At 38.8% G+C, this 26,523-nt stretch overlaps 1 protein-coding gene across 2 annotated transcripts; it reads right to left on the bottom strand.

Moving 5' to 3' along the window:
• HDAC2 (histone deacetylase 2) lies at positions 1 to 24,844 on the bottom strand. Of its 2 annotated transcripts, XM_087775543.1 has the most exons (15): positions 24,621 to 24,693; positions 19,705 to 19,759; positions 17,146 to 17,258; positions 16,570 to 16,687; positions 15,517 to 15,591; positions 15,079 to 15,217; positions 12,901 to 13,042; positions 8,535 to 8,627; positions 8,317 to 8,425; positions 6,738 to 6,878; positions 4,738 to 4,846; positions 2,437 to 2,567; positions 1,398 to 1,553; positions 591 to 648; positions 1 to 380 (listed from the first exon to the last, which is right to left on the bottom strand). In XM_087775543.1, the coding sequence occupies exons 1-15, from the start codon at positions 24,624 to 24,626 to the stop codon at positions 350 to 352; spliced, it is 1,476 nt and encodes a 491-aa protein (XP_087631669.1). In that variant the 5' UTR covers positions 24,627 to 24,693; the 3' UTR covers positions 1 to 349. The 2 variants fall into 2 exon arrangements, with proteins under 2 accessions (XP_087631669.1, XP_087631670.1); XM_087775544.1 differs by lacking the exon at positions 19,705 to 19,759 and having other exon boundaries at positions 24,621 to 24,844.
• Positions 24,845 to 26,523: the final 1,679 nt, after the last annotated feature.

The following is a 26,523-nucleotide window of genomic DNA, read 5'->3' as shown; positions in this document are numbered from 1 at the left end:
TACAATTTTTTTTTTTAATAAAGATAAAATTACAAAAAAGGTAAAATCAGCTCAGGAAAGGCAAATTACTTTAATAGATCAGTTTAGACATTTAACATAATAACTCACATCCATTTTTAAATACTATTACATAAAGCATGGTGAAGAAAGGAATTTCTGCCTCATAATTAGAAAACTCACGATACAACTTGCCAAAAACCAGAACAAAGCCGTTTGAAAATAAATACGGTCCATGCCAAATAGTACAAAATGAAATCAGCAGTCTCTCTCAATACGAAAACTTTTCTTCTTTTAGGTATTCTCCAACTCTAGTATTATGTTCTGCAACTGATGAGAGGCTATCTTTTGTTCAAGGATTGCTGAGCTGTTCTGATTTTGCTCTGTACAAAGGCAAAAAGAAATTGTTGTTTCATTTTTTCAATTAACTGTTTTAGAAATGCAATTTTGAATTACTATTGTCATGAGTCTAAAATATCTAGTATTATGAGGAATTGAAAGTGATCTCTACAGAAATCAATACTTTGAAAAGTGTTTATTAATTTAAAATATTATAAAAAGGTGACATTCATTATTAATTAATTAGGGTTTACCCTTTGGCGTCTGTCTTTTCACCACTGCTGTCCTTGGATTTATCCTCCTCCTTAACATCTGAAAAACAGCAAGATTTTAGATATACCAAAAGATGCAAGAAAGCCGTAAAAGACTTCAGAAGAAAAAAGCATGACCAAGCTATATTTTTTTTTTTTTATATATGTGTAGCCAGAGGGAACAAGCTTTTAAAAGAAGTCACTGGTTACATATTAACACACAGTGTTAAATGCATCCATCCAAAGGAGTGATCTGGGCACAATGCCAAGTGATTCAAAAATACCTCAAGGCAAGCCTCTCTTGACTGGCCATAATGATGGCATGCAGTAATGAGACCTGGATCTCCTCCAAGTTCCATGTGGCAGTCTTGTAGCCCTAAGATGAAGCCTGTTCTTGGAAAAGTCAAGAGTCCTTGGAATTACATTAACTCCAGAACCCTACCCAGCTTCTGTTTCACAGAAAACTGGTTGGCTCACCCCACAAAAAACAAACAGGAACAAATTCTTTGTCTAATGTATTTAAAGCAAGAAAATTCTTTACCCCTATTTTCATTTAGCTATACAAATTCCTGGCTCTAACATTTCAAGCTTGTGGGGAAGCAACAATAACCCTTGGCTGAAAATACTGTTCTAGTGTGAATAGCTGTATCTTGAAACTGATTCATTTAAAATAGATGCTTTAAATATGATGGAAAAAATAAATCATCATCTCGACAGCTAAATAACTGGTAACAGAAAACGCATCTTTCTCCTGGTAGAACTGACATTTGCAGTTCTAAACTATAGGATGAAATCACAGCAGAGTCCTACCTGCTTTTTTGTCCTCTGTCTCTTTTTTGTCTTCCTCTATCCTGGCTTTCTTTGCTCCTTTCTTATGATCTGCAACATTTCGTCGTCCACCTTCCCCTTCATCTTCAGAATCTGAAAATTCTTCATCACAGGCTATGCGCTTATCAGATGCTCGAACTAGGATTTAGAATTATGAAATTAATTGAGCATAAAGTCAACTACAATAGGCCTAATAAAAAGGAACTATCAAATTAAGAATGAGTAATAATATACTATAATCATTTAATGCTGATGAACTAAATCATGGATGAAAAATACTATCTTTCAAGATACTCGGGGACTCTCACAATGACCTTCCGAAAATAGCTTTACAAAGACACAGGCGGAGGGTGTGAGTATTTTAACATGTATCAAATGAATTTCAAATACTGGAAACTAAATCACAGGAGAAAACATTATGGTTTCAACAGTTCAGAAAATGGACAGTGCACCAATAAGAGGTTATAGAATTACTCCAATCGCCATGAAAAAAGGTTAAATGTAGCAGAAAACTCTTAGTTATAGCTGAAGAACAACTCATTGTCCATACAAAGGCTAACAGTAATAAAGTGAAGGGCAGTGTTGCAAGTATGGAAAACCTCTCTCTCACAACAAAAAAAAAAAATTTTTTTTGGAAACATAGTACCTCACTTTACATCAATAGGGAACATTATTTTTTTTTGTGAATAGCAAAAGATAGAAGCTAAGTCCTGTATTCCTTTAGTTACAATTCATCTGAGACTTCTGGAGTATCTATTTTAGATTTGAAATAGCCAGACTGTTTCATAAGATGCAAAAACCCATGTTCTTTTAGTTTTTCTTTAGACCCCTTTCACAGGCTCAGATTTGTGCAGAGATGCCACCTCAAGAACAGCAAAACTGGCAGACCAGTGGCAAATTTTTTTACTCAGGAAACGAAACTGCCAATCTTCCAGTACTGCACTACTAGGACTAAGGTTGTGAACAATTAAATCTAAAAAGACGACTTGGACATGCTCTATCATGAAAAGATATTTCTTACTAGAAATGCGTTTGTCTGGATCTTCTCCATCCTCATCTCCACTATCTTCATGAACAGCATCTTCAGGAATGGCCTGCATCTGTACACCAGGTGCATGAGGTAACATGCGCAAGTTTTCAAACAAGCGTTGCCTGCAAGTAACAGACAAGGAAAGTTATTACTACACAGAAGTAGCATTTCCTTGAATTTTGTATTTAATTCTGAAAACTCTGTCTTCAAAGTTAACCTGCTTTGCTTTAGAGTCATTGTTTCATTTTCAAAAAAAACCCAAAACCAAAAAAACAAACCAAAAAAAGGAGGGGGGAACATGCCAAGTTCAGAAAGCTTTTCATCCCTAATAGATCGTGAGTATCCACAGTGTACTTGAGCATCATTTTCTTTGAACTTTTTAAACACTTATTTCAATCAACTTCAATCTTCAGTTCCCCACAGAGTCAGCACAAGTACTGCCCATATGGGCTGAACCGAGTGACAGTATTACTCTGTTTATAAGAAGCTACCAAGTAGGATAATAAACTATCCTCTAGTTTCTTAGAAAGAAAGCCAGACACTTAAAGCATGAAGACTTCCACACTATACGCAGCAATGACTTCAGGGTCAAAAGCAATCCATCTGGATAAGATTCCTTATTGGCTGTTTCAGGGAGAACACAGAGAAGTTCTCTCCTCTAAGCAACCTGATGCTTAGATATGGATGGACCCCACACTCCAAAGCACCACGTGCAGGAAGAGGAAGGACACTGGACTTCTCTTGGAACTTAAAACTACCATTCCAAAGAAGTCCAAGTAGAGAGAAAGTTGTGGCAAACATCAAATATTAGCAATTGTAACAACTATCTCAGTATCCTTCTGCCCAATTTGAAGAGCTAAATGGCAACTGTTGCTTTTTTGGAATCCTTGCCATCTCTGCCTCTGTTCAAAACAAATGACCTGACAAACCAGTTTTGCCAATCCAGGGAGTTCCCTAAGGTTAGGTCTCTGTGAGAGCATACAACTAACTGAAGGAGGATTCTCTGAAATGATGGGTCATTGCTCTTCTTGTGGGTGCTAGTACTAAGATGTGAGATTGTATCTCTGTTGACAGAACACACACAATCCGTACCCAGGGATGTGTTAAAGAGCAAGCAAGTTTTGCAGCCCACTCACACCACGAGAGCTCAGCAATACACAATATAAAGCAAGCAGCCTGGCAGATCACCAGCTGGAGCACTATTACTATAGAGAATTTTTGTAGAATTACATCAATGAAGAATAGGTGGGGTTTTTTTCCCCCCTTACACATTATTAAAAAATAAAACCCTTTCAGCTGATTGCGATTTATTTATGTGTTATGAACACCAATCAGAGTCTATACACTACCCACTTCAAAAATTAGTATTTTAACTGCTTTGCTGAATTTTGCAATTTGACAGTTTTACAAGTTATAGCAGTACTGGCAAACTTGTACAGCTAGTTTCACATCTTTATTCAGCTATTTTTAGTAACCAAAAGAATTCCTGTGCACCGTTAACAGCCTGTTAAACTTGGGGCAGGAGTGAGGGTTTATTCTTTTAAACCCAGAGCAGGGACAAGCCTCGGTAAAGAGTACTTTAGGCTAACCAACCATCTCTTATCAGTTGAGTACAGAATTGATTGTATGTATGCATTACTCCATCCCTGAAGTAACATATTTGTTTACAATCAAACCTTCAGGATGTGAGGAGGAATAAACTAAGTATCAGAAGTGGAACAGGCTAAAAACACATACCCGCTATAGCTTGGCAATGAGCACTTCTCAAACCTTGTGGATTTGTCAAACCACAGTCACTCAATCGCCTGCACACATATCACTACCTTTCCACAGTTTTGGATGTCCGAGCTCACATGTGACTTTTTATTTTCACAGCTGACAGCTACAAACAATGACAATCTCAGTTCATGTTTAGACATGGGGCTGAGAATTAGAAATCCTAATCATCACAGCATACCAGCTTCTTTCCTGACAGGATAAACTTTCTACAAAATTAGAATGGGAAGCCAAGTAAAACAGTCGTCTCTTTAGTGGCTGGAAAAAGTAGAAATCCAAGCTGGGTCTTAAATGTTCATATTTATAGTCACAGGACTTCATAAGCATACACACTGTTGTAGGAACAGACTTTTAAAACGTACCTCTTCTGACAGAAATGAAAAATATGTCAAATCTATTCAGTACTTATTTTTAGTGTAAAACAAAGAAAGGCATACAGTTTTCAAAACTGCCTAACAATATAGGAGAACTGTGATCCACATGACCTACTTGATAGATAAGGTAATCCCTACTTACTTGATCTTCTCCATATATTCTGGTGTATTCTGATTAGTCATATTCGAAGGACTAATATGAAGCTTGAAGTCTGGTCCGAAATACTCAAAGTAGTCATTGTATGGCAGCTCTGTAAACCAAAACACAAAAGACAACTTTGTAACCTAAAAAAGATTTTAAACATTTTAAATACAACAGTAATTTTGACAGGATTTTAGTTAGAGAACTATCAAACCTGAAGCACTCAAATAAGCAATAATACTTAAGTAGTGCCTGAACTGTGCAATGTTTTTCCTCTAAATTATTCAATAGGTGAACTTAAATTTGTTGGCAAAATACAAAGAGCAAGAGAAAGTTCTACTGCAATCATGTTAGAACATACACTGGAACAACATAAGTAACAAATTTGATAAAATAATTAAAAATGCTACTTCTGCAGAAGAGAAGATCAACTGATGATTTCTTACAGCTGTTTTCAAAGTTAGTCTAGTTTGAAAGGTTTAAGTGAACCATTCAAAATATTCCTTCAGTAAAATGTATAATACATTAGGCTGAAGACCACAGATAGTTCGATATCCATGATAAGTGCTGTACAGTGGTTCAGTGACACCATGATGTCAGTCCATTCCCCGCCTCCCCCTCCTCTGCTTTTTGTATTTTCACAGTAATAGTCCCATGACTGGAACATCTAATCCCCAAAATAAAGTCAATGAAGACTTCATATGCAGGAAAACAGTAGTATTTTATATTGAATATGACTGTATCTTCCCTGATAAAGTAACAGAAATCTAAAAAACCTAGAACACTTAAGAAATAAGACACTGAAATCCACTTCTAATTGAACTCTTTGCTCTGTTTCTTCATTTATGATTGTTACAGGATAAATGATCTTGTTAGGTGGATAGAAAGGAGACAGGAAGATTAACTTGCTATTGCAACATGTAGAAATGCACTGCTCTTTCTCAGAACAGATTGAAGATGACAGGGACCCAAAAAGTTGAGAGCGATGTTAAAAAGATTAAAAAAAACTTCATATATATCCATTGAATGGGACATGCTAATGGAAAAAAGTCCCAAGATAAGGAAATACTACTGTCTCTTCAAAAGCTTTGGCTGACAAAGAATAGATAGTGACATGCAAGATGGAAAATATACATCTTGAAAGGTACTGTCCAAATATTCTTTTCTCACTGACAGCAGCATTCCACTGAAATCAGATGGAAACACTATGAATCCAGCAAGAGACACATGAATAGCAAAAGGTTATCAGCAAAAGTTGCAGTCCAACATGAAAACTGCCAATGACTGATGTGCAACAAACCAGTCCAAATACCAGTTTTATAAAAAGGCATTCCAAAAACATGTCCAGAAGTATATTTGGCCAGAAATAAAGGGAGTGTAGGATCTTTGGGGATCTTCCTCAGAGAAATTACTTCACTCTTCAACTATTTGAAAGAAGTCTACTGTTGCTTTTTTTATTTTAAATTGTTTTTAACATAGCTTGTGTAGTCAAAACTGAGTCAAATGGAAGAGTGGAAGTCAATATACATTCATAGTTACTTTTAAGTCATAGATACAATGAAAAAAGTTGTTTTACTATGTAAAATGGACACTTGCGTACTCATTTATTTCTTGTGAATACCATGTCCATGGTGCCCAGCTTACACAAGTCTATGCTGTTACAATCAAAATGCAGTATATATTCTATCATACTGATGACATTCATACTAAAAATAATTACAAATAAGGTTCCATAAGTTTTACATGTTTTGAATTTTCCAAAAATGACCCAATCATTTAAAGCTTTTGTGAGGGCATAAAAAAAAAAGCCCCAAATGCTTAAGTTTATTTGGTGCATAAGCTACTGAAAAATTATTGGCTAACTCCTAACAATAGCTTTCTAGATAGTTTATTCTAAACTGATGCATTACAGTTAGCTATAGAAATATTTTCTCTCAGTTCACTTAAACCCTCCCATGATTATTTCTTAATAAAATATTAATTTGGGTATTAATATTTACCATTAGGAATTTCACAATCTAAGGCAACAGCAGTTTCATACGTCCAGCATCGAGCAACATTACGAATAGTATATCCTCCTCCTCCTAACATCAGCAATGGCAAGTTAAAAGTCTTTACAACTTCCACGCATTTAGCATGACCTGTCAAACACAAAGAGAATTGACAACCTATGCAAAATATCTATTAAACAGAAAAATATATAATGAACTATTTAATCAGACATATGCAGTCACACTTATCAAGTGAGAACTGAGTTGATTCAAGTAAAACAGAACTGCCTCCCCCAAAAGCTAAGCACAACCTCACAAGAAATCAAGATCTACAGATAAGAAATGTACAAAACACATCGAACATTATCCACCCCAGTCTTCAGAGACTTTGTATGATGGTTTATTGCTGCTGTTCTGAAATGCTCTTAGAATGTTTAGTGGTTTGTCTTTTCATAACTGATGTCAAAACACAGTGACAAATCTAGGGACAAATTCTCAGTCAAATGCAAAGGGGGAAGAAGGGAAAACAGCAAATCAGTACTCAGTCCTTTCTACTTCTAAATTTGAACCTGTATTAGAGGTTGCTAAGTCTTGCTTACAGAGTGAACTGGTGCCAAGACAGTACACACTCCAGGGAGATACAGCATACTGAAAGGCATCTGTAGGAGGCAGCAGCTCTCTTGGTTTCCAAGATATGTAAGATGGAAAAAAATCTGAGCTGTATGGGCAACTGAAGTAGCTTTGCCACCTGGTGCAAATCAAGAAAAGAACCCTGAAACACTGCAGACCCAACAGATACTACACTGCATTTTGTTGCCTACAAAACTCTAATTGCCTCATTAAGAAAACACAAAACCAAGAAAACCCAGAAAATGAATGATTCAGACAGGCTGGATTCAAGGCTTAGCAAGAGTTCAACATACATTTAACATTTTATCACTTAAATAAATAACAAAATAATAAATAAATAACAAAATAATAAGAATAAGGTTTGCTAAATTAACATCTCATCCCAATTTTGAGAATCACGCTTTTGGGTAGAAATGTAAGTAATACTAAAATAAATTAATTCTATAAAAGTTAATGAATGTTAACATAAGGCTCAGTATAACGAACACCACTATAAATTTAACAATGTAGTGAGTATTTTCATTTCAGTAATACCTATTTTACACCCAACAAGGTGTTTGATGTTTAGTATCTGTAGTCCTAAGTGAACCACTAGTTTTGTTATTTGCCCATCATAGTAAGTGTTGCAGTAGGATGACTGTTATCCTGTCATTCCAGAACATTGATTAAAGCTACAGAAAGCCTGTGCATAGAAGAAAGTGAATCACTTGAGTGGCTAGGAAGAACATGGAAAACCAAGCTTCTTAACTTTTTTAGATGGACAGAAAGAAAGACGCAACTTCTGGGTTTCTTTTGGCCATCCCTGTATAGCAAAGAAAGAGGTGATTAATCATAGTAATGAACAGAATCTTTGTGACTCCAGTCCTCATCATGCAAGTGTCTTGAAAAATAGTATGAAGGATAGACGTTTCTATTAAATAAAAAGTTACAGACAACAAACAAACACTGTTCTGCTTACCTTTAACAGTAAGATTAAAGCATCCCAGCCTGTCACCAGACAGTGAATCTGCTCCACACTGTAATACCACAGCACTGGGCTGGTACATCTCCATTACTTTGGATATAATCTATAATCAATATAAAACAGCAAGTTGTTAATTCACATTATGAAAATAAATCCACAAAATGAAACTAGTATCTTTCCAGAGAGCTTAAAAAAAAAAAAAAGGTACTCACTGGTTTGAATATCTGTCCATATGATTCATCATCTATACCGTCCCTCATTGGAAAGTTGACAGCATAGTATTTGCCTTTTCCAGCACCAATGTCCTATAAGCAAAGATGACAAATGCCTTATTACAAACATGGAAGCACATGATGGTACCATGGGAAAAAAGTTTATACAAGTCTGCTCAGCTATTTTGTACCATTATTCATGTCTGTAAGGGGAAAAGAGGCAAAGTACCTTACTTGATTCCCATTCTCCCATAAAATCATTTTGGAGTGTAGGAATTGTACACCAAGACTAAATTTGCAGTAAGTACACTTGATTTTTTAATTCAAAGATTTAAGACAAAAAGACAAAACGTAACTGATCAGTTTAGCCTGGTAAAAATAGTTAAGCAAAAACAAGCACGAAAACTGAGAAGAGCAAGGCGATATGTATGTTTTCAGTGCTGTACAGAAGATTTAGATTTAAGAAGGTTTTTAAAACCATATTCTTTGCTCCAAGCATAGGATGAAGAACTAGCTCCAGCTAAAGGGAGAAAAGGGAAAAAAAACCCAACAAAACCCAAAACAATTGGAGGCCACTTATAGGTGCCCTTGAAGAAACTAAGACTTTTTAAACAAAAAAAATGAACTTGCAGATTATTTTCAGTTCCACCACGTGACAAGGCAGGAACTGTAGTAGTCTATCTTACCAGGCTTCCTCAGCAACATATGTATTAAAAAAAAAAACCAAACTATTCACGAAAAAAGTTGTTAAACCCCGAATCCACCCACTTCTGTTTTGATGATCAGCTCAAAACCTAAAGATCCCTGCTTGCCACACACTCCCATTTCTTCCCTTTAGCTCATCACCAAGACAGACAGAAACCGATCCAGTTTAGAGAGCAGTTCTCTGTCACTAATAAAGGTACAATAGGAAAGACAGTGAGATTTAACCTGTGCAGTTTGTCTGTAAACTATTATCAAAGAGCAGCTCTGCAGAAAGAGCACACTTCAGGTCCAACATCCTTGAAAAACTGCAAGTCCTCAGTAGGATGGCCCAGCAATACAAATACTAAACTTCTCAACATTAGCTATTGAAATAGTCATGGACTTTGTCCTCTTCCTGAACAAAGCCTCCTTAGAAGTGAATGCAACAGTAATGTGTCACTTCCAGTAACTATCTTTTGGGGGAAGGGGGAAGACAGGGACAAATGGCCCAATGCAGCATAGGTACAATGTTAATGGTTGGCTTTTTTTTTTTTTTTTTTTTTAATTCCAGCATATTATTAATATTTCATAGTATTGCAAGATTAGTGACACTGAAGACCCCTGCTGAACTCAACCCTGGCTGATTTGGAGCATGACAGTTATCCAGAATCTCCGAAAGTGAATCACCTAGGCTTTCAGATGCTGACTTTTTGAGGCGATAGTGCCTTACTTTCCAGATTTAAAAAAAAAAAAAAAAGAAAAAAAAAATCATTAAATCGATCTCATCTTAAAACATACAAAAGCCAAATGTTCACACAATTTCCCACAAAACTTGGTAATTGGTTTCCAGCCTGAGCTACTCAATGGATGTTTTTTGTAACCCATACTTGTATTGGCTATAAACACTAAAGAAACAATATAGCATTCTCGTAGTTGCCCACTCATCAATGTATCAAATTTCCTTACAGAACCTGGGCCTCTACATAGCACTACAGTCTCAACTGACCTATCTATGTATATATAAGACAAAGATTAATACTATAATCTAAGCGTGTAGAAAGTCAAATAACTTACTAAGGACACTGGAAGTTCAGACTGCACAATACCTTCAGTAGAAAATGGATGAATGCAGCGAACTAGACTCCGTGAGAGTCAGCTATACATTGATGGAGCTGCAATCACAAAATCATCAGCTGATGCATGAGTTGTTCCTGCATAAACAACATTTTACTGTGTCCAGCTCTGGAGTCTTCAGCACAGGAAGGACATGGACCTGTTGGAGCGGGTCCAGAGGAAGGCCACAAAAATGGTCAGTGGGTTGGAACACCTCTCCTATGAGGAAAGGCTGAAAGAGCTGGGGCTGTTGAGCCTGGAGAAGAGAAGGCTGTGGGGAGACCTTATTGTGGCCTTTCAATACTTAAAGAGGGCCTACAAAAAAGCTGGGGATAGTCTTTTTAGCAAGGCCTGCTGCGACAGGACAAGGGGTAATGGTTTTAAACTAAAGGAGGATAGACTTAGATTGAATACAAGGAAAAAATTTTTCATTATAAGGGTGGTGAAACACTGGAACGCGTTGCCCAGAGAGGTGGCAGATGCCCCATCCTTGACAACATTCAAGGCCAGGCTGGATGGGGCTCTGAGCAACCTGATGTAGTTGTAGATGTCCCTGCCCATTGCAGGGGGGTTGGACTAGATGACCTTTAAAGGTCCCTTCCATCCCAAAGCATTCTATGATTCTATGATCAAATAAGCATAACCTGATCAGCAAACTAGACCAACTAACTAAAGAATTACAGAAACAAGCTCGAATGGAGCCCACTGACAAAAACAAAAAAGATAATATTTGGCTGTTAAAGTTGGTGTAAATAACCAGCAACTGCAAATCGAGTTGAATAGAAGCAAGCAGCACAATAGTGGTCTCCAGAAGGAACACTGACTTTTCAGAGAATTAGTTCTCCCTTTAGTTCAATTAGCTTTGCTAGCTCTGGAGTTAAGAAAAAGCTAATGTTTTTTTTTTCTCCTATGGGGATGCAATAATTGCAATAAAGCCTGCTGAAGTCTGTATGCAGACAATGCTCATTTCAAAATACTAGCTAGCAGCACAGAATAAAAGTTACCATGCCTGAGGTACTGTTTGTCACTGACACTGTGCTAAACAAATCCCAATAACATATAATATTCTTCTATTTATTTCAGTTGCGTATCTTTAAATTCTTTGTCCTGGGTGTGGTGAGGTGAAGAATCCATAAACCTCTCTGTCAACGGGAAGTGCTGTTTCTAAAAAGCCAAGATATCTCACCCTTCAAAAAAAAATTCTAGCCAAATTCAGCAACAACAGCTTCTCCTTATAAACATTCTGGTCTGAGCTGCTTTTTGTTTGAAGCACCACTACCACCTTGTGGCCAGTCAAGTTAAACCACACGGATAAAAACATTGCCAACCTGATTTCTACCTAAATCAATTTAAAAGGCAGTTTAACAAAAAGCTAACAACCATAATAATATTCAGCTCCAACAACCACAATGAATGGAATGCTTCGCACCCCACTGATTTAAAGCTCAACTTTCATTTACTCCTGTGTCCTCTGGGTATCATCAGCACACTGGGGAGCACACATTCCAGGAATATTAGCAGAAACACAAATATCTGCATCTCTGGAATCAATTTAAAGATAGTAGGAAAACAGTGAATTCTTTCCCAACACAGCATTTTTGTAGGTCAACTTTTTAGAAATGTTTACTTTTTTTTAAAGAAATTCCTAACTGTATGTACAAACTAATGAACAAAGTTGCTAATACCAGAGGAGTGACTTATCCTGGGAGTGCCTCTGATAAAAAGAGGTTTAATTTAAGAGTTCGAAGCTAGGAATATATTATTCCTAATACTTGAAATACTCTTTCAAGTTGTGAAGTGGAACAACGTCCTGTTCTGACAGACAAGAGTCTAACACGAGGAATGACTAACTTAAAATTAATATGAAGGGACAGGAAAATTAGTTTCCATTCTCAGCTTTGCCAGAGATTCTACAACAGCTTAAATGATAATTCTTCACAGGCCAATGCTCCCTCCCTCAAAGCTAGGTATAAGGCTTAGTACAAAATTGTCTGTGGGGTATGCTGAAGTTTTTCAGCAGTGAGCATCATGAGAGCTCAAAACACACTTTACGACATAAGAAATATTCCAAAACCAAGACAACTGTATTACTAGGCAAATAGAACACAGTAAATTCAAGTTGTAACTGAAGCTTTGTGACTATTAAAGCTCTGGCATAAAGTTATTACTTGAAATAAGTTTTGAAGCCATGTGATCTCCAGCTACTTTTCACTGTATGTGCAGAATTGAAATGTACAGATAATCATTATAAATATACCACATTGTCTTCCTAAAGACATTTCTAAAATCTGAGTGAACTAAACTAATTATATATTTGAAGTAAAATTTCAGACAATTTATCCAGAAGTGGTGGTGTTGATTTTGTGTAGAAGTGAATAATTTACTTCCCCACTATCCTGTTTTTTCTAAGGTTCTTCAACAAATCTATCACTCTAACATATTTTCTGAAAACTTACTGCTGTATATTATTACTAGACATAGCTGTTGTAACCTAGTACTAAAACAGTATCTACAAGGAAGAGAATATGAGAGTATTTGTCACCTAATGATATTTCATATTCAACCTTACCCTAAGGTCCCCTGTGCCCGGAAAATATTCACCGTACTTATGGAATGATACTGTCATGACACGATCTGTGGTATAAAATGCTTCTTCAACACCATCACCATGATGGATATCAATATCAATATACAACACTCTTTGGTGATACCTAGAAAGAGAATCATGTATGAGAAATCATCATTATCTGTTATGTTCATAATATACTGATACCTAACAAGGAAAAACCTAATGAAAAAACCCAACCGAACGCTAAAATCCAAGATCATGATAATTTTGATGATTTTGGTTGAACTGACCATATGGTCTTAGAATTCTCAGTACAGTTCGGATAATAATGAAAATAAGTTTATCTTCATCAAAATAAGTAATTTAAGTATGTAACATATTTAGTATTTACCCCAAGTTGCCTCACTCTGTAAGAGCTATACCTTGTGTTTCTGTTCACACCACTTTGTTGTTCACATCTGCTGAATTCGCCCCTTTCACAGGGCATTTCTTTCTGCCTTCTCAATAATTACCAACACAGTCTGCACTAAAACATCTCTTAGTGCACGCTTAGAACAGCATAGTGCCAGGAGCAGGAATAAGCCCGCCAAAAATAAATTTAAATACTTGTTTTCCATTGACCTTTGCTTCTTCACCTCTGCAAGCTGTAAAGATAGGCACATTCTTATTTCCAAGTGTATCACACTTACTATTAGCGTGAAATTATTACACTACTGCTTAGTATTTCCTTAAATACTGCAAGCTTCAGATCAGTTTATTTGAGATGGATAAAGAAACGAGTTGTTTGAAGCCTCAGAGCATTGGAAACAACAGTAAGCATCCCTTAAATTCTATGTTGTTCAGCAAAGAACGAAGTCTATCAACTTCAGGAGATGCATTTTCATCATGTTTTGCATAATGCTATACAATGTAAGTCTCAGCAGCCATAACTTCAGGTGGGCTAAGATTGTTCACTTAACAAGACACTGAACAGGACAGATTCCTACGGTTACATAACCCATAACTATTTGAAAGCTTCCTTCCTTCACATGTACATTAAGCTAAAAAATTAAAGATTGGACCACAGAAAATCATATTGCTTTTCTTAGACAGTAGAAACAGATCGTGAATACATGCTGTACATTAAAATGAATGTCTTTATTAATGCTAATATTATTAGTGTCTTTAGAAACTTTTCCCATCTTTAAAATCACTTGCAGATTACAGCTGCTTCCCCCGTCCCTCATCAGTAGACTCAGCTGCTCCATTCACAAGAGTCAAATATCTAGAATATTTTTTGTAAAAAATGAGATTTATGTGTTATTAGAAAGGATACCGTCCCCTGAAGTAGTACAAGTAACACTCTGGATTTGAAATTTTAGTGAAGCATTACTGCTTGAAGTTAATTATATGATCATTTTTTCATTACTCCTCTCATTTTTTATTTTGCAGTCACAGCTGCACAGCTATTATTTATTCATAACAGCCGCATTAATTCATGTAACAATCCAAGGAAGCTCGTGCATGATCTTCCCTGAATATTCCTGTTTGGTTTAGTAACGACTCAAATGATAGGAAACAAGCAGGCATATTGAGAAACCAAATGGGTGTATAATTGTAAGCATAATGACTGCCCTAAGGGGTCAGGGCAGTGATCCATCTAGCCCACTATTCTTTCGCCATGAGTAGCAATAGGAGATTAACATTTACGGAAAGCATATAAGCCTGTCCATTTTCTGAAGTCTGCTACCCAAGCATTTCCACACCATCTAGAATTACAGCATATGGCATTTTACAGGCTGCGTTGTTGCTTGGATCTTTAACATCCATTTACAGACCTCTTGTCCATGATTATGTCTAATGCCTTTTTTGAAACTGTTGTTGCCGTCTGCTTCCTTCAGCCTCCTGCAGCAGGAAGTTCCAGAAGTTCACTATCCTCTGTGTAAAGAAGTACTTCTAAATATCTGTTTTAAACCTATCTCCTATTAGTTATCTTTTCAGCTTGCCTCTATTTTATTTTAAAGTTCTTGCTGAAGCCAAACGGGGCAGAGCTTGGAGTTTTCTTAATTGAAACTGTAGGAGTTCAACATGGGCTACGAAAACTCACTGAAATAATAATAACAATCCATATCTTCAAACGTTTAAATACTTGAATTTGACACTTTCTATAATTTTATCTTGTTCCCATCATAAACTTACTTCAGTAACTCAAGGATGGCAAGCACGATATCATTGACATAACAGAAACCAGATGCCTCCGATTTCTTGGCATGGTGAAGTCCTCCAGCCCAGTTAACAGCCATGTCTGTCTGTTGTCTGTTCAATTTTACCGCCCCAGCTGTAAAAAGGCATACACAATAATGAAAGGAAATGCAGTCAGAAACTTCTGAAGGCCTTTAAATCTGTTATGTGAAATAGTATCTTATTTTTTAAATAAGTTGATCCTAGATCTGATCTCTTACGAATACTGAGATACAGACTGTCAAATATGAGATATGTCAAGTAACCGATGTATGATTATTATTTCTTTATTAAAAAATGTGTATTTGCTTCAGTTTTAAATATACTATCAAAGTTTAAGTTGCTGAGATAAACATAATAAAGCTACAAAATAGCTGGCAAACAACGTATACTTACCAACAGAGCCTCCAGTTGACAGCTGACAAAACTCAAACAGGCCATCAAATACAGGACAATCTTCCCCAACATTAACTGTAAGAAACATATTACTTCTCAAAAACACCATTCCAACACCATTGCTATATGCACGAATAACACATACAGATGCAACATATAGCTCATTCAGCATTTTAACTATGCCTCCTCCCCCCTCATTTTTGTCAGGCTAAATTTTAAACACTGAAAACAATGTAAGCGCTTTATAATCCAAGATGACTCCAAACTATCTTTTTTTCCCCTTTTTTTTTTTTTTCTTTTTAGTTTCCATGGGAAGCTTTGTCTCCTCCTTAACAAGGAGTTAGTTGGATCATTTTTAGATTTTTGAAGAAGTGCTGATTAACGTAGGTCATGTTAAAGAATGCACAATTACTTGGAAAAATAATTTGCTGAGAATAAGGCATCATAAAGAGGTTACAATACTGCCTTTTAAATTGATAGAACAGCTGACAACCTGCACTCCTAACAGTACTGTGAGCTTATACCTATAATTAAAGAAATAAATTAATAGCAAGGGTGAGCATCAAATAATGTACAATTCTTACAATCTCCCTCCAACAGGAATAACTCCTTTTCTTGACTTAAACACATTTTCACACATTGATTTTTACTTCTCTACTCTTCTAAAAGCCATTCTTTTTCAGAAAGATTTTACATTAGAAGAGATTTTAAGACGCTTTTGCAAACAGCTCACAACTAAAGTTTAACCTGTGCATTAAGCCTACAGAAAGTAGTATTTCGCATCTAGAATACACCCTGTGAAAGGGGGGAGGAGGGCGCAAAAATCCTTCCATAAGCTTAAAGAACATTTTGCCAATATGTCTGCTTTTAATAAAAAAGTCCCAAAATTAGTGTAGCTAAAGGCAGGCACATGTTACCCATGTTACAGTATTTCTCTAACCCACCCACACCATTAAGCCATGTTCATACCTCTGTATTGGTGAATATTTAGCTTTAAATAATGCTAACCATTGAAGCACGTACACATAGATTTAGCCTAATGTTGACACTTACATCTCTGCATTTGCTTGCTGTACTCAGACATATTGTCAGGCCTTATTGATCGGAGAAATTTAATGTATTCATCACTATGGTACTTGGTCATTTCCTCAGCAGTAGCTTTGTGGGGTCGCTGGTAACAACAAAAAGTTAGAGAAATAATCAGTGCTCTGCAAAATCAGCTAACAATTGGCTAAAACAGACAACTTGAAACAAATCTGATCTCCTTTGAAGGAAGAACAATGAAACTGACAGTAGTGCTGTTTTACATAAAGCAAGGACTACTCCGTTGTTAGTATACAAATTGATTAATTCTTTGTGCAGTTACCCCAATGTCCCCCCAACACCCCACCCCCCCAATCATAAAAATACTGGTGAAAAGTCTCTATTGGGGCTCCACTTCTTCCAGACACAACAATCTGCAATCCTCACCAGTTATAAAATACCGCTTCATTTCTAAGTACACATTTCTGAATACACTATTTAAGTATTTTCTACTTCCACTTCTCTCCATTTATTTCTATGAGAATACTTGAAGCCCTTTAAAAATAACTTAAATGCTTCAGTGGACATTCTATTGCTTATACTCACGTAAATTTCCATTTTTCTGTACAAGCCATAATTTAGCAGCAAGTTGTGGGTCATTCGGATCCTATGGGGTTTCATTGGATGCCCTTGTCCATAGTAATAGTTTCCGATATCACCTGTCAATATTACACAAATGGATAGCTATTCATATTACAAAATAACTTTTCATTGCTACTTAGAAGAATCATTCCCAGAAGAAAGCAAGTAAAAAAACCCTAGGTCATATGTCAGAAGCAGAGGGCAAAAAGGAGGCCAAATGTAACACCTTTACTACAAGCAGACAGTAGTAGGGGAGCAAAGATGCCCACAAGAAGTGGTTTCAAATCAAGAGTGAAGAAAATAGTGGGCAAGAACTAAAGAATAAAGTAATGGGACACAAAACTGGAGTTAAGAGGGGAGCAGAAACTACTGATGACACAGCCACATTATACCACAACAGAGGCTGTAGCAAAACCTACCATTTTGCAGGAGCTGATTTTAAGATACCATCCTCAGCCTGCCCTTAACTACCAACCGTAGCAGTTACATTCCAGAAGTTAGCTTCAGATCCATTGCTGCAACCACATGCAGAAACATTCCCCAGCCACCTGCTGCTAGGGATCCACAGTAGTTTAACAGAACCTTGTAATCCAAATTAGCCTGTCTCTGTCAAATTGGAGAGCGACTAGACTCACAATTAAAATAAATTTGACACTGAATTCCAAGAAAAGAATGGCTGCTACGATGGGCTAGTTAAGTTTTCTCCCCAGCTCGGGTACTGTTAGAACATACACGCCTCCACTTTGAACACTGACATTCCCAAGACAAACCATTTTAAATAGAACTAACAGTCCGTATGTTTCTGGAAACATAGACAAGCCTAAAAGGTATGTCCAGTTGTCAATGGCTTTCAGCTGGAGAATTTCATAACAACGCTTCGCAATAGCGCCTGTTTTCTTTTTGACCAAATTTCCTGGTAGGATTAGTGAACTTTGCCTTCTTGAAATTTTTACTTTTCTTTCACATCCTCCAACGTGCTCTGCCTTGTCCACTGGGAACAAAAGAAATACTATTTTCACAATGTCATACTATTTTACAAATATTGGTAGTCAGACGTAAGAAGCAGCACTGCTACGAAACAGCTTTAGTTTCACCTCTTCAACATGAGCTCCAGCTCAGGAGAAAGGGAAAATGTCAGCTTGCAGTAGCATCACCAACTACCAAGAAAAGCAAGCATTACAGTAAGATTAGAAGTCTCAAAGCATTCTAAAAATCCAGCTTTCAAAGTGATGAGAAAACTAAGAACAGTTAGGAAAACAGATATAACCTAAGGTAATGTAAGATGAAGTTATCTAGAAAAACAATTGCTCAACACCCAGCTCTTAGCCATCCCACAACAATGGAAATACCAAGTTTTAGCATTAAGTTAAGAACTTTGAAGAACCTGGGCCTACTCCTACCTTAGCTATTTAAGTGGAAGATTAGCACTTCTTGTCAGTTACTAACATCTAGAGTCTTGCAGATACTTATTGCAACCCCGCACTTTTGGTCCACATGCAGGTCAAGAGCAAAAGGTATTAAGAGAGCATAACCACACTCATTCCTGCGAGCAAAAACATTTCCAAGCATTTTACAAAACAGTACCTTACAAATTTGGTGTTTAGGAAAGATCTATCACAGCTCTTTGAAATTAATGACTGGAAGATGAAAATGAACCATTTATGAGCCCTACTTTGTTTTATGACGTTACTGTTAAGTCCCAGATTTACAAAGCTTCAAGCTAGTAATAGCTTAAAATTTTGATATTTTTAAGACAATAGTGACTTTCAATAACATGATGCTTTTGAGGAAACTTCATTCCAAATGCATTTGTGGCTTAAAGAATGTGTATGTATTTCATACCTTTTTTTTTTTTTTTTAAACAGGTCATTTCAGTTTTAACTACTGCAGCTTGTATAGTCATTATCACTCAGAATGCTGATGGATAAGGAAGCAGACAATTAAGAATGATTTTTTAACTTATGTAAAACGTAAGTTCTGTTATTTTCCCTCACGTAAAAGAAAAAAATAAACAAGCTTTCCAAACATGCTTGCAACATATCCTTTGATATACTGAACTTAATCAATTAAGCATATTCTACATACCATACACTGCAGTGTACACTTAAAAAAAAAAAATCCATCAATAAATTAAGCATACCTTTTAAGTTTCATTTTATTTTTTACCAGAAAGGAGAACTTTTAAAAGAATTGGCAAGTTGGTAAATTTAATGGGAGCTTATTTAATCAAATAGAAGATCTGTGGGTGAATATCTGGCAGAAGCATATTGATCCTTCCATATTAGAGGTCAGCAGTAATGACTAACAATACATATCAATATAATACACTTTAGCAACAGGCAATATCATTTACATCTTTCAGGTCTTAGCATCATCAACAAAAAAGGGTTTTGGCATTAGCCTCAAAAAAAAATTCAGAGGGACGAAAAGCCCATTAAGTTTCAAGGGACTGTTGCAATTTGTATGTTGGCAGGGGTAGGGAAGGAAAAGGTATGCAATAGGTTCCTCTTTCTTCATTAGCACCTTGATTTCCAGCCAACATCACATCACAAAGTGGAGCCATCTTGGAGACATCATCCTGTGGTGAAGGCAAAGGTGTCAGAAGTCACTCCTCCTTTACCCAGTGAAGGAGAATGTGCCCTTCCTGGTACATACACTCCATCCACTGATCCTGAAACCTGTATCTCTCTTCTTCATAAACACAGCCTTACTGGAGTACTTTGGGAAGAAAAGCAAGGTGTACCAGAGCTAGTGTGTGCAGGGATGGGACACCTCCCCCACTGATGGAGCTAAAAAGCTCTGCACTTAGTGCCAGACTAACTCTGACTAGAGTATGTGTATCTATGAGAAATCGGTACGGTGAGGCCAAGTGCACGACTAGTATTGCAGATAGTATGAGTTTGATCCTAAACTTGTCAATACAAAGGTAAAAATCATATAGTAGTGTTACAAGCATATTTTATATCACTCATCAGTGCGGGTGCACATGAAAAGTGCAAAAGAAAAGAACATAACTGAAAGAGGAAGCAGAGGGAAAAAATGCAAAGTAGTATATGCAGAAAGTTGGCAAATTTATTAATCTTTCACAGCAAGGCTTCAAAGACTGAAATTTACTGTTTTATACCAGTAAAGATATCAGCTAAATGGTTCCCATTGAGAAGTAAAAACATGATCTCTGAAAAGTTGAGTCCTTAACTAAAACAAGACGAACCGAGTGCCAATTTAATGCTAGCACCAGTTTACTGTCCTGCGCTGTTCACCATGTGGTGCAAAATGCAATAAACAAATGACCAGAAGACCTACCTGAAAATTAAGTTGTTACATACACTGTCATGTTCTGAGTTCAAATATATTAAAAAAAAAAAATTACTTCTCAATTCATGCAAGTTACTCACGTAAATTCTGAAGAGAGCTATCAAATGAAAATAAACCCACATGATTCCTTCGATGAACATAAAGTTTTAGACACAATTCTCTATCTGAGACTTCAGCAAGGTCTACAGATGTTAAATATTCTAATACACAGAAAAATACAAGAGGCTACATGCCCTAAAGGAACTTCAGTTATGTCTGACAAACACACAACCGACTAACAAAAGCTGCTATGTCTCCCCCAAAAGTCCATTAGTCTCTCTAGTTACTAAGATATCTAGAAAAATAACACCTTTAAATTAACCCATTACAAAACAGTCTTAATGGCCTGAACAAAGAGGCAAGATATGATGTTTACTTTTTTGATACTTTGTAACTTGGAAGTTACATTACTTTGTAACTTTGCTACAGATAAAATGTTATGTACACTGACCCTATCTCTGCTTATTTTAAGTATGGTTACCATGGAATCATGAGGTATTTCAGAACTGCACTAAGTGCAGAAACCCAACCGCTACAATGGAAACCACACACACAAAAAAAAAATCTTAATAGCTCTAGTTACATTTGGATTGACTTCTGCAACACTAACGGGCAAACTCATTTAAAGATGAATGTAAAAAAGATCATCAATGCCTGATCAATCCAAGAAACAGCTATTCAAACAGACCTAAAACTACTGCACTAACATCTGAAGGGTTATGGGTTTTGCTGTTTTGAAAAATTAAGCAGACAGCAGAAGACTAGCAAAGTTCTGACTTTGGAGCCCTGAGCAGAGGTTGGACACCACTGCCGTATTTGGAAGCCACTGTGCAAAGCATTGATGAATTTCCGTGAAACACTCTTCAGTTAAAGCTTACATCTGCAGATAAGATGAACTTAAACTAGAAGTGCTAACATACTTAAAACAATGTCTGAATATAGTAGCATTCTGCCCTATTAAAACAGGTTTAGTCTCGTCTTTATGGGTGGAACCAACCACATTCTGATGCAGATCTCTCAAATTTTTCATGAAGGTAGAGCCTTTTGAACACCCACATTAAATTACGCACAAGCAATCTCAACAATACTGCTACTGCACAAGCATGGAATAAATACGCTTATTAACTGTAGCCATGCTAGTTGCTGTGTGATTTTCTAGAACTGTGGTTTGCTGTACAGGAGCACAGAGTTGGAAAGACCATTTGGGTCCTGCCCTCATTGCTATGGGCAACTGTACAACATGTACCTATTTTGGAAGAGGCCACTGAACTACCTGAGCCACACGCTGCAAGACTGTGGCAACAACCTGAAAACACATGGTAAGAGGCTAAAATAAAAGCTACAATATCCTTCCATACTTAGCATGGTTCTAAGCAGTGTGAGCAACAGACTTCGCTAAGCTATGGCCATATATATATATATTAAGACTAGAAGCATTTATTAAAAATATTTCAGATAAGATGACCAAAGTATTTTAATTTGTACATTTTTAGTTCTTCCCGTAGTATACCGGCTCAAATTTAAATAAAATTCCTGACCTGAGCGTGATCACAAACAATGTAAATTCTGGATGTGGCTGACAGTCTATTACAAACAAACTGCAGAAAATGAAATCAAGCTTCTTCTAACCAAAGTTTACTAGTTTTGGGTATAGCGTGAAGGCTATTAAAACTGTTAATTATCAGAAAACATTAACAGCAATACACTTTGAGAAAACTTGGTAAGTGACAGGCTAATTTAAAAAAGCATCTTTAGATGACTATCACACTGAGCTTCACAAAAAGCATGTAGGAATTTATTGCATCTCAAAAGATACACATATATGCTTCTAGTACTTTTCAACACTTTTCAGTGTATACATTTAAAGAAACAGAGTGAAAGTATGTGTGGAGGGACAACTATGACAAAAAAAAGGTCATTTACTTCAGTTATGACATGCTTGGAGATACACCACTACCTCAGTTGTATGCTTGAGGTATCTTTGTATTTTTTGGTTTTGAGTTATCTAAGGCTTCGAACACTCCCCTCACTTTGATTCAAGACTTTGCTGGCACAACGCAGTGACAAAATACTCAGAATTGCCAGATGACGACAAATTAGCATTAGAAATACGTACTGCAGCTATTAACGCTAAAATTTCTTCTAATAACTCTATTTCCGAAAGAAGTGTAAAATAACTGTTGGCCTTGGCAATAAAAAATAAGACACATCAAAAACATTCCAAAGCTGTTCATTTCTGTCACAGAGAAAGAATTTTTTTAAACCACTTTTACAACAGATACTCCTTTCTCTACATTATTGTTAACTGCATGCATCCTAGTCTACATATTCAAGCAAGATATGAGCTACAACTGCTTTGAAGTCGCCATTATCCTGCCACCGCAAAACTTCTTCCTTCTCCAGGTTCTCCCTCCTCTTCACTAGTACAGTGTTTTGGCTGTTAGGGGAGCCTGACACTAGCACAGAGTATCAAAATCCAGGGATCACAGAAAAACCGAAGACATCGATATCTAGTAAACCATAGTCACCTGACTTTATCTAAAAAAAAAAAAAAAAAAAGCATATTGATTAAAAAAAAAAACAAAAAACAAAAAACAAACCATGCAAACATTTGCAGAGAGAAAGCTTCTAAGCTATCACTGCAGTCTTCCTTTCAACAAGGCAAAAAGTGATTCCTCTTCCACAGGAAAAGTAAGATCCCAGCCTCACCAAAATTATCCCTAACAGGGGCCTCCTTTCCCCTTTAGGCTGAACAAAGAACCAGAGCTAGCAACAAAGAGAAGGGGGCGGCAACCACCACTCTGCCTCCTTTAGTGTGGTAAAAAAAAACAAGACAGGCCCCACAAGGTCTGCCATCTCTAAAGAATGGTAGATTTGCCACAGCAGCAGACACCTTTGATATCTTAGGGGGTTTAGCCATTCATTTCCAAAATGGTGAAAACACCAAAGCACTACAGCAAAACAGCCTCAACCTCCGTTTCCTGGCTACTACCAATACCAGTCTCAGACGCCAAGTTAGATTGTTACAACAGGAGGCAATTAAAAAAAAAAAACAAACAAAAACCAAACACAAACAAAAAAGCCCCCAACCAAATCTCTTAACTAAACTGACCAACGAGTTTACTCTTCCAGTACAAAAGAGGAAAAACAAATGCAAACTCAAGAAGAAAACTAAAAGTTCTCACTGCTGTGGTCAGAGAGAACCACAAACAAGTTGCTGCAAATATCTGAAACGAAGCACAAGCTTTAGGTACTTTTTCAACGTGACTGACAATGCAGATCACAAGTCACTGTGCCCTCATCAGACAAGCGTGCAAACTTAAAAGGCCTGCAAGCAACTCAAATTTCACTATTAAACACCTACGCATGCAACTTTCGTGTTGTGCTGGAGGAGAGGCTCGTGGAAGCCAAACCTCCACTCTGATGCACGCTCGTTTGGGGGGGGGGGGGCAGAGCCCCCCTGCCCCCTCCGCACACCAGACCTTGTATGAAAGCCAAAGGAAGGGGAAGGCCTCAGCGCAAGAATCACCAGGTGCCGAAGCTACACATGGCCTAGACTTTTTTTGCAGGGGAGGAGCCAGACACGGCAGCGACTCCAACGCCTCTGTGCTTAGCGGATGAAGGGGAGTGTCTCAACTTTTCGTCTTTTTTTGGGGGGGCTGTGGGGGGGGACGGACGACGACACAATAGACACAGCATTCACCGCCGGGCCCCACAGCCGCTCCGCGGCAGGCCAGGCAGCTCCCCGACCCGCACCGTGCCCGGCTCCAACCCCACCACCACCACCACCACCACCACACACCCCCCCCCCCGCCGCCGCCGCGTCCCCCTCACCCGGCGGCCCCGGGGGCTCAGCCCCGCGGCGGGGCGGGAGTGCGCAGGGCCGATGGCGGGAGCGGGGCGCGGCGGCGCAGGTGGAGGCGGCGGGGACCCCCGGCCGGGGTCTCCCTAGAGCCGGGAGGGATCTCGTTCCGCAGGGGAGGGGGCGCCCATCATGGCGGGGGCCGGAGGCCGGCCGCCCCAAGCGGCCGTTAGAGGGGCTCCCCCCACTCACACACACGCGCTCCCGCGCCGGCCCCGCTCACCATCATAATAGTAGCAGACTTTCTTCTTGCCGCCGCCCTGACTGTACGCCATAGGGCCGCCGCGCCGGGGCCGAGCCGGGGCCGGGGGGAGGGAGCGGGAGGCCGAGGCGAGCGCCGAGCCGGCACCGAGGGAGGGAGGGAGGGGGCGGGAGAAGGCGGACGCGGGAGAGCGGGAACTCGCGACACCGGGCCGCGGGCAGCGCGAGCGGGCCCGACCATCGGCAGCGGGAGGGGGGAGCAAGCGGGACGCGCCCAATTCTCCGCCGCCGGGGGAGGCGAGGGAGAGAAAGAGGCGGAGAGAACGCATGCGAGGGAGCACGGGCTCTCGCCTGCTTCTCCCGGCCCTTGTTGCGTATTCATACACACACACTTAGGAAGAAGCCAGCGAGGAGTCCTCATAAGAGAATTCTTAGAGGAAGCTCTTTCCTCGCCCACCCCCACGCCGCGCAGTGGTACGGTCCGCCGGCGGGCGTCGGGCTCGCTCCCCGCCCCTCAGCGGAGCCCTCTGGCGCATGCGCGGAGGGGCCGCCCCCTCCAGGCCGGTGCGGGCCCGGCGCTGCATGGCGGCAACGGGCTGGGGGCCGCGCCCGAGCAGGGGCTATGGCGGGGCGGCCGGCGGGGAGCAGGAAACCCCTACTTCAACGGCCGAGCCCCGTGCCTGGAAAACAGCGGGCCCTTCTCCTGCTCAGCGCGGGAGTAAGTCGCGGCGGCTCGCCTCAGCCTCCCCCCGGGTGCCCCGGGAGCGCTTCCCGCCGCCGTGGGGCCGGTACCTCAGCCTCGGCCCGCCTCCCCGCCCACCCATGGCGTACCTGAGGCAGCAGGTGGCTGCAGCCGGGCCTCAGGCTGCTGCAGAGCCAGGAGTGCTCCTGACAGTGCGTGGGCTCTGTTGACCCTGTTGCTGTTCAGTATCCTTATTCTAAAAGTTCAAAGCATACTTCACAGTATGCATAGCAATTACTTCTTCCAAAATTAAGGCATGCTGTGCAAGATGGAAGTAGTTGGGGTTTTACATAAATGGCTTGACATCCAAATCAAATTTCAGTTTAAGATCTACCAGCGCTTTTCTCTGCCTGCCTCAGCACAGCTACAAACACAGGAGGAGGAAATACAGAAAGTTAACATGATCACATCTGTACTTACCCAGTAACTACAGCTTTCTTATATTCACGTTTATATAGCGGTTCACACTTGTTAGAAATTGAGGTCTGATATATCCAAGTCTGGGGATGTGTATCAGTTACACAAAAGGTTACTGTTTCTTCAGCTGACATGAAATTCCAATATACAGGGCCTTGCACTCATTTTAGAAGTCTTGACCAAGGTTTCTTGATTTATTGGAGACTCTAAAAGTACCTAGAAACCCCGATTGTTGCCACATGTACCTTTATATTAGATTATATAAATGCCTACCTGTTCTCAACGTCACTCATCAAAACCAGTACATGCCCAAACACAGGTTAGATTTTTGTTCCCAGAATTAGGTTATTTTCACTCCTAGAGATACCTAACAGGAAGCTGGGTCCTTGTAGCTGATGAAAATTGTCTTTATATTGTTAGAGAGGGTCAACTGTAAAATATGTTTATGTTAACCACATGTATACGTGCAACACCCTGAGGATAAATCTAGGACACGCTGAAATAAAAATGGGTTCTGGATTTTTTTGTCCTCTTCATGTTGTAACAGAAGGATACGATTTTGCCATGTAGCCAGGAGGTTTAGCATATTTAAGAAGCATTTGCCATATTCCATTTGGAAAATTCTCTCAGAAATAACATACAAAATTGATTTCTACAATTTGCCATACAGCTGATAATGTGCTTCTTGCTGCAAACTGCAGCAAAATACCTGCATGGCATTATAAGCTATAACTGGCATGATAGCACTTACCACTAACTTCCTTTT

This window comes from Nipponia nippon, unplaced genomic scaffold (assembly GCF_047370975.1).
Source record: "Nipponia nippon isolate SJK-2023a ecotype South Korea unplaced genomic scaffold, ASM4737097v1 scaffold_4, whole genome shotgun sequence".
NCBI classification, from domain to species: domain Eukaryota; kingdom Metazoa; phylum Chordata; class Aves; order Pelecaniformes; family Threskiornithidae; genus Nipponia; species Nipponia nippon.
Note: the sequence above shows the minus strand (reverse complement) of the source record. Positions and strands in the feature narration are given on the sequence as shown.

Coding starts and splice junctions, on each gene's coding strand:
- HDAC2 (XM_087775543.1), bottom strand. Junction 16,688..17,145: donor ACAGAAAAATGGAAATTTAC/GTGAGTATAAGC, acceptor TGTTGTTACCAG/CGACCCCACAAAGCTACTGC. Junction 15,218..15,516: donor GTCAACTGGAGGCTCTGTTG/GTAAGTATACGT, acceptor GCCTTTTTACAG/CTGGGGCGGTAAAATTGAAC.